At 33.0% G+C, this 9272-nt stretch overlaps 1 protein-coding gene across 1 annotated transcript; it reads left to right on the top strand.

Annotated features, from left to right (window-relative positions):
- Positions 1-4142: 4142 nt before the first annotated feature.
- Positions 4143-7268, top strand: LOC131038975 (uncharacterized). The gene is made up of 3 exons (XM_057971609.2): positions 4143-4748; positions 6150-6480; positions 6862-7268. The coding sequence occupies exons 1-3, from the start codon at positions 4269-4271 to the stop codon at positions 6879-6881; spliced, it is 831 nt and encodes a 276-aa protein (XP_057827592.2). The 5' UTR covers positions 4143-4268; the 3' UTR covers positions 6882-7268.
- The last annotated feature ends 2004 nt before the right edge of the window (positions 7269-9272 follow it).

The raw sequence follows: 9272 nt of genomic DNA, 5'->3' as shown, positions 1-9272 counted from the left end.
TTGCTATGTTGTTGTACCAAATATTTCAACAGTTGCACATAAGTGGCTAGAGAAAATGTTAGGGAATCATAAAATTTTTGAACTCATGAAAAGATGAGCATGAATGTCTTTATCATTGATATTTTTAATGAGCATGGTCTTTAACATGCTCAATTCTAACTCATGGACTATTTGCATGTAACATGATATAGACTGAAGAACTTGGAAAGAATTGACAATGGTAGTAAACATATGAATAACATAACATAGATTATGTATGTCAATTGATAACTTGTAAGAAATATACAGAAAGAATGAATTTAAAATTGATAAGTTGTAAGAAATATACATAAATACTAAATTTAAAGTTGATAACTTGTAAGAAATATACATAAAGAATGAATTTAAAATTGTATAATTAAAAAAAAAAATGAATATATGCACATGAAATTTTAATGTGTTATTACATGTTCAAAAGACATGCCTACTTCTCCACATGTTAAAAAGAACTCTTAGCCAGACATGCAAGCGTACATGCCTTGTCTATGCTTCGACATTTTTCATGTACTTCATTTGCATGCCTTGTCTATCTTGCACATGGCCATTTTCTTTTACTTTCATGTGCATAAGCCAACTAACATGGAGAACGACTGAAAAATAGTTTAATTTTACCATAGTTTTATAAATTCCAGTGCAACATATTGCACATGAAAATGGATAGAGGATATGATGTCCCATTCTTAGAATACAACTCTGCGGATGATGTGTGTTATGAAGTTTCATGGAAGCTTGAAAATGATAAGCTTATAATTCACTTTGAAGGAGATTTTGCTGAAGCTCGAGATGAAGAAATATTTTGGAAAATGTTAAGGGATTTGTTGGAGTTGGAGGCAACATTTGGCTATGTTCTTGACAACTGATTGATAGAAATTATGGAAAGGTGAAGCCTGGAACGGTCATGTGTGCATCTCTTACTAGCATGGATATGAGGACTTTTGATGTCAGGGATGAAAAGGCAGGAATTTTCTGTTTATCTTTCATCCTCTTTCTTAGATTTTATGTTTAAGAATTAATTGTCAAGGCTTCAAAGATGAGAATTGTTTAAAGTTTTGCTTTAAAGTGTTTAATTAATCTCTATTATTTTTTTATTTGGGCATTATATAATGTATATGGTCGATGAATTTTCGGTTTCCAATTCAAAATTGTACGAAAATTTTGGATTTCCATTGCAGAATTGTATGAGGAATATTTGGTTTCCATAGCATAATTGAATTTGGTTTGAGGAATTTTGGGTTTCCAATTCACAATTGTACGAGATTTGTACAAGGCCAGGGCGAGTCTTCCATGGTTGCAGCTGCCACTGAAAATGTATCAAAGGACAATGTTTTTACTGGCTCTGATTAGAGAAGTGTCGATTATTACTTTGATTCTATTCCCATTTTGGTAATTTCAATATGCACTTCTAAAAAAGAACTTATGTTTTATCTTGAATTTGAGTACCCATTTCGTATAACTGGACTATAACTGCAATTTCATCCATGTATGCCTTAAAAGCAACATCCACTTTCCAAAGTGATATACTTTGTTTATGGCATCTATAGTTTTATTTGAAAAGGGTATAATTTAATTTGAGACCTACCTGCCTAATAAATCTTTATATCATAAACAGAGGCTTGTACTGTGATCAAAGCGCCATTCTATTTGAGTTCTTATTTATGTCGTACCCTTGAGCATTATAATCATAAAATCAATGTACCAATATTGATGTGAACAAAGAGAATGGGTCCTAAAAGACCACAATGACATCATGATTCATTGCTGAATTCCTAGTCCTAGATAGCCAAGGGGCCATAGATGACATAGTCCAAATGATAATTCCATATGACATTCTTAGAAGTTAGTATTGTCGTGCTTACCTGAATAGAAGCCCAAGTTGCCAAATAAAATAATGGAGGAAGCATTGCGACCACTATTAGGTAGATCCAACCATGTCTCTCATTCACATGGCCCTGCATCATGATAGAGCTCTCCCTCAACCTTGGACTTAATAAACTTTAAAGATTTTTTAATATTTTGATTTATGAGATCTCTCAAATTCACTACTGTTTTCATAATCATCCAATGGATGAACAAATATTAATATTTAAATTATAAAAATATACTCATAAATTCTAACTATAGCAAAAACAAAGAAATGTATTAAATTTTGCGATGTGATTGACCACCATAAAAAATATAACGCATTGAACAAATGCATTAGTTACCTGCCTATCGACAAGAACTAATAATGCAAAATACTATTATTGATATATACACAAGATTAGAATGTTTGTACCAAAAAAATTGAATACATAAAATAAAAGAAACAAACTATAAAATTAAATAATACCATACATATTATTTACTAGTTCATCTATCTCTTTAAAATCTATCTAAAATATGTCAAAAATATTCTTCTCATATAACATATTGAATCTATCTCTTTAAAATCTATCTAAAATATATCAAAAATATTCTTCGCATATAACATATTGATGTAAAAATACACACTTCAAAATTAAAAAAAAATCTATATTTTTCTATAAATAGATATGCTAATTTAAATCTTTTGATATATTTGCTTACCTTTACGAACTCAACCAGACAATGTAGGTCGTATAAACCATTTGCTAAACGACAATTCTTAGTCCACGCGGTTATTTTAAGCATCTGTGGGCCCTACCAAATGATGTGCCACGTCAGCTTTTTCGTGGGAAAAATCCTCCTTTGAAACGGCGCACGGGTATATAACTCCCATTCGTGGAAACTCATGTGCATAGAATCCTCAATTCTTGTAGGGTGTGTCTTGACTCTAAAGTTGACGTGGAACATAATTTAATGCATTCACACTCCACGTTCACGAGTCTGGTGTGTCTTGACTCTAAAGTTGATGTGGGACATAGGGAAAGTTCAAACTTCAAACTGTTCAAAGCAATGGTAGAAAATGAAACTGGTAAGAACATTTGAGATAGGCTATGAATAAGTTGAGATCAATATGCTCTAGAACGATTTGGAGGAGGGGGTGGACATTTGGTGTCCATAGATAAAAGTCAAGTGTCATGATAAATAAATAAAAAGATTGGTTGTGAAAGAGTGCATGAAGTGAGTTTCAAATTGGAGAAGGTAGGTTTTATATATAACTTAACTTTTTTTGGTTGTAACAAAGGGTCAATTTCAAAACCATTACAAAAATTATGAAACGGTTGTTACATCTAATAATATGTTATAAAACTTTTAAAATTACCAATATCGTTATGAGATCATTGTAATGACTACATGGATCATTGTCGCAATTTTGAGATTGTCACTTAATTACCATCAATGGTTTTAGCGAAGTAGGCATAAATGATAAGATTTTGAGGGACAAATGAAATCGCAACTAACAAACAAGTGAATAAGGGTGGAAGTACACTTGAAAATTGAGTCAAACAAGATTAAGGGGAGAATTCGTGTGTTATAAGTATTCATTTTTTTAATGTCACTATGGTACTTTAAATGATATTTGTCATCATCAAACTCAAAATGTCTATCCATGTGTGAACATGACAAAAACATAAATGAAACAATCCATGAACTCTAAAAGAGATCCATGCTTACAAAAGTGATCCAAAAAAAAAAACATACCCTTGATTTCAAATAACAAAAAAACACGAAAAATAATCTTTTGTACCAAATCTACACTACATTGACCTATTACCTCCATCAGTATTACCTTTCAACATCAACATTCATTATTCAATTTATCATTCCAAATTATCACTTTTATTAATCTACACTTGAATTAGCCTAAGGGAAAGGTTATTTTCATACAAACATTAAAAATTGTTGAGTACTTTCCCTCTAATTACTCGATTAATTATTAGCATTGATAAAAAATTACGTTTACGAACTCAATCAGACAACATAAGGCCGTATAAAACACTCGCTAAACGACATAATATTCTTAGCCCACGCGATTATTTATGCATCTGTGGGCCCTACCAAAGAATATGTCACGTCAGCTTTCTTAACCCACGCGATTAATGTGCATATGTGGGCCCTACCAAAAGATATGCCACGTCAGCTTGTTCGCAGAAAAAGCCTGACTTGAAACGCCGCCGCGGAAAAGCTTAAAACTCCCATGTCCTTCCTGGAAACTCCTGTGCAGAGAATCTTCTGTTGACTCGTACCTCCATTCTTCTGTTAAATGACAGATAAACAGCACCAGCAGCTCAATATGTTTCATTTCAGTTTTCAAGCAGCGAGTGGCAATGGAGTCTTTTCAGGGGGCAAAGTATGTGAGACTTCGAAGCCACCATGACAAATATCTTTGTGCGGGAGAGGATCAAAACATTGTAAATCAAACCAGAGATGGAGCAGACAGAAGTGCAACATGGCAAGTTGAATTCATTGAAGGGCAGTCTAAAATTAGATTGAAGAGCTGTTATAACCGTTACTTGACAGCAACAGAGATGCCATTTCTGTTGGGATGGACAGGAAAGAAGGTTTTACAGACTGTGCCCTCAAGGCTAGATTCCTCTGTTGAATGGGAACCAGTCCAGGATGGGAATTCTCATATTTTTCTTAAAACAAAATATGGGACTTATCTGCGCGTAAATGGGTTCACTAAACCTTGGAAGGACAGAGTAACCCATGACGTTCCACGCAGAACAATTACACAGTATTGGGTTTTCTGGGAGGTTGAAGTAACAGAAATTGACATGATCTCTCCGAGTGTTTCTCTAGCAGAGGTACGTTATAAACCATACTCTTTTTTTGAGATTTATGTGGATTTGAAGCAGTTCCAATTGCAAGATTATTTATCATTTTCCCTGGATATATCATGTAATAGCCAGTTAGTCATGACCCATCTACCTTTCAGATCAAGTGAGCCACAAGGGTTCATCTGTCACAAGCTAGACAGTGGTGAATTGCTGGTTAGAAAACATAGTTTCAATTTTTGCCTAGGACTTGTACTTGATAACCTAGAAAGTTTTAAAGGAGGTTAAACATTCCAGTACTATTCTGGGTTTACCGTAACTCTCTCAATAGCATTCCAGTTTTCCTGTAATCAAGCTCTTTTTCTTTTCTTCAGTGTTACAGGGCATAAAATTTTGCAAATAGTTGAAAAGATTTCATTCTTGGGTGTTTTGCTTGCACTCATTTGTTAGCTTAGTATTAGGGCAATAGGTCTGTGGGTAATTTCGTCCCTCAGCTAAAGATATAAACTTTTCCAAATAGTTTAGTCAGTTTATTTGATATGATTAATATAGAGAGGGAATCATTGATCAATAATCAATTACACAAGTTAAAATTGGAAAAATTCTAGCAGAGCTGCTCTGGAAAAATTAACTAGCTGTTCATTGGACAGCTCACATTTTAACTTTTTCCAATATTAAAATATTACAGATTTATGTGATTGTTTGAGACAGGATCTTAAGATTGAAGACCCAAGTTCAAACTCAGATAGGCAGAGGGCTTTAAATGACTTCGGAAAACCTTTAAAGAATACAATTGGTCCTTGACCTTAGAAGAACCCTTCCTTTCCTCAGTGTAGAATAAATTCACACCATTTTTTGCACCAGGCTTTTTTTCTAAGCTAATCGAGAATTTTATAATCCCATTTCCCCATCCAAATACCATTCCAAGTCAATCCGGCTTGTATATGTTTATTATAGTAGTTCTTCAGTTTCGGTGAAGGGCTTTTAAATTGAAGGGGTTGGGTTTCATTGATTAAAGAATTGAGTTTTTATTGTGATGATTTCAGTTCATATTTCAAAAGAACATTTAATATCAAATTTTAAGTTGTGATTCTTGATCTTTTATGATTATTTTTAGTGTAGAAATGTTTTCTAAGTAAGTGGATTTCTAAGTTAACTCTAGATCCAATCTCTAGCATGATCATTAAAAAAATTGATATTAACCTCATTGTTGTATTCACAAAAATCTGTTTTAATGTTATGTTGATAATTTGTATAAACAAAATATTTATAAACAATTAACAATATTAAAAAAAATAATATTCATCATTTAAGAGTTTGCACTTAATTTTGAAAAAGGACTTTAATCTTGCAGAGCTTTTATCTTGCTTTGTTATTTGATTGAGAGTTCCAAATTCTAAGTAACTAAGGGCTTTCCTGACATTTCTACAGTCAGGCCCATCTCCATCAACATCACCACCCAGTAGGCCGAGTCCAACCAGTCAGGATGACAGTGGAAATGGAAGAGGGAGTGGACGAGTTATCTATTATGCAGTAGGTGATGATAATGGAAACATAAAAGAGGGGTATGAATGGCCTTATTTCATCTTCAAGGGAAATGACATGTACAGCTTGACAGTAAAGCTGGAAGAACAAGCTGGGCTTCAAGACATCATTGTTTGTGCACATCATCCTTTCACAGGAAAATTGTTTCCAGTGGCTTTGGAGCTTCCTCCCAACAACGTACCAATGCATTTGGTGCTGCTTCAACCATCATCCAAGGGTAAGTTCTTTGGCTTTAATTTTTAATTCGTATTTAAAATGATGTAGAATTGAATGTTTACAGTGGGATATATTACCAGTTTGTTGACAACTTCTAGAATCTTTTATAAATAAGAAGCTTTATGGGTTTGTAATAATGGACAAATTTAAAAAACTGGTGGTCTTGTGATTTTTTTTATAAGAAACGTTAAATCTATTTTATAATTAAATCTAAAAAATTATTGATATATTAAAAATTGTATATGAATGATATATGACAGTAAAATTTTAAGCAACTCATTAAAGTTTTCACATTTGCAATGATTACAATCAGCATATAAAAGAAACTTAGCTGGACGTTTGATTTTAATGTTTTATTGAACTTCTTATGTTTGATATGCAGGACTACGGAGAGCAGATTGAAATGTTGACTCAGAAGACAATTTGTTGAAGGCAGACATGTTTATAAAGAACAAATTGCATTCCTGCATCAATAAGAGCCATAGCCCAAAAGATGGAAGTGATGTATGCTTCAGCCCATGCCTATACTAATTTTTTTGACCTCTGATTCTATATTTTCAAGGTAGACAATTATTCCCCTCTATACAGAGCATGGGTATGTAGGGAAACACACTGTAATGACCTTGCTGGAAACTTGGTCACTCAGTTTCTTTTGTAAAAATATCACCATGAACTACATATGCGTCAATTTTGACAAAATAAGAAGTCAGCTTAAATTGTTAGAGTAAAGAAATCTAATTAAATGAAGCATTTTATTGCCTAAAATGGCTTATATGGCCTTTATTTTAATCATCTTATTCCACTTTCTACTCTACTCAAAGAAAGACATTTTTACATTCAACCCATGTTGTGTACAGAGAAGAAGAATGCAGTGTGACACCTTAACATGGCAGTTCAATGGTATTCAAATATGTATCTATTTATAAATTTCCTTTGTGCACTCCATTATAACTACCTCTAACATCTAAATCTTTGCATATAAAAAGAGAAGCTGCAACAGCATTTTGTGCGCATGGTGCTGAAGAACATCTCTTCCTTGTTGTTGAACTGCTACACTATTTCTCCTTCGCTGAAAATCTTTTAACATAATCTCGTGCTTTTGCAAACTGATGTATTTTTGCAGTTATCACAAGCCAATTATCTCCAGTTATCATTTAATTTTTTTCAGCAGAGCTTAAATTGTAGGTGAGTTCTATTTAAAGAAAATTAGAAAGAAAAAAACAGAGTACCAAATGGCAAACCTAAACAGTGGAAGAATGGAAAAAATAGAAGGATGTCTTAATTGTATCGTTGAAGGTTATGGAATTCTGGTTACAGAAGGGATCAACTATCTTGAAGGTTCCAAAAGTCTCATTACAGAAGTGGACAACTATCAAGAGCAGTTGTGTCAACGATTCGTCTTTGGGGTCGATTATTGCAAAGATGATGACCTGGTAATAAAACCTCATTGGATATGGGGCCTGTTTAACATCATGTTCCCATGTAGCTGCTTAATTCCATTTTCTGCTTAATTTTAAGTAGTTGGAGTGTTCCCATGCAAATTTAAAGTTGTTGGTAAAGGATAATTTAGAATCTTTTGCTATTTAAGTAGAGCAGCTATTATTTAGGAATTGAAAATAAGCTTTGGGAAAATAGGCATATTGCCAAAAATGCCACATGGCTCCACAAATTTGTTTCCCTCTTTTTTTTTAACATTTTATTTTTATTTTTTCTTGTGCAATTATTACTAATATTATTAATACCAATTTTAAGATTTCTCTTAAAAATAAATACTCATGGGGCTAGCGCCACATATATTTAAGGACCTTCTTGTCCTAACCCTAGTTAAATCAAACCTAAACTCATTGTTTTAATTAAAAATTAAATTAACCATTATTGCACATGCCAAAGCAATAATTAGTTATGATGTCGAGTTACATGTGTGCATGAGTAGCGTAAATCGTATGCATGAAATTATTACGAATTAAATTAACATGCAAAAACTCATAATTAAATAATCTACTAGATAATTAAATATGACCATGCATGTATGCGTAAATGAAAATTAATCTAAGAAAGTAAATCATGCATGTTAATGGGTTAGTATGTTAGTAGCCTTTTTTCTTCTTTTTTTCTTTGTCAGTTACATTGCATGGCGACTTCTTGTCGCTTTACATCACGTGACCTTATAGGTCCTTTTTTCATAACTTCTACATGCAACCATTCTGGTCTTTACATCTTCAATTATTACATAAAAATTTATCTTGAATCTCTTAACTTTCTTTGTCTCCGGATGTGTCGCCTCCTTTTGACCTGGATAACCTCCTCTCGCAAACTAGATGACGGACATATGAGGCGGAAATTAAGCATAAGCTTCCCGGTGCTCTTGATAAGCTCCCGTCCCTCACGACGGAGTATCCGAGCAAGCCGGTACCAACTGGTAGTAAAGGAATCCTGTGCAATCATGTAGAACTAGCAACCCATCCTGGTTGAACTAACTACATGTGTTATGGCAGGGAGATAAATAAATAAATAAATATGATGGTCATCATTACCCTATTGGGGAGGTGAAGAAAATCACCCTTCCCTGATTAGCCCATAACAAGCACTCTCGTTCCATAAATATCTCTCGTAGACAAAAAAATAATTAACCCTCTGCGGATTAATGTCAGAATAATATTATTGAATAAATATTTTTTATAAATTTTTATAAATTTCCCTTTATAATATAAAATCAAAATCTAATTTTAATATTTTAAATATTTCCAATTAAATAATCTCTATCAATTCCTATTTTATCCTTGTTAATATACT

This window comes from Cryptomeria japonica, chromosome 6 (assembly GCF_030272615.1).
Source record: "Cryptomeria japonica chromosome 6, Sugi_1.0, whole genome shotgun sequence".
NCBI lineage: Eukaryota > Viridiplantae > Streptophyta > Pinopsida > Cupressales > Cupressaceae > Cryptomeria > Cryptomeria japonica.
Note: the sequence above shows the minus strand (reverse complement) of the source record. Positions and strands in the feature narration are given on the sequence as shown.

Coding starts and splice junctions, on each gene's coding strand:
- LOC131038975 (XM_057971609.2), top strand. CDS start 4,269: ATGGAGTCTTTTCAGGGGGCAAAGTATGTGAGACTTCGAAGCCACCAT. Junction 4,749..6,149: donor CGAGTGTTTCTCTAGCAGAG/GTACGTTATAAA, acceptor ACATTTCTACAG/TCAGGCCCATCTCCATCAAC. Junction 6,481..6,861: donor GCTTCAACCATCATCCAAGG/GTAAGTTCTTTG, acceptor TTTGATATGCAG/GACTACGGAGAGCAGATTGA.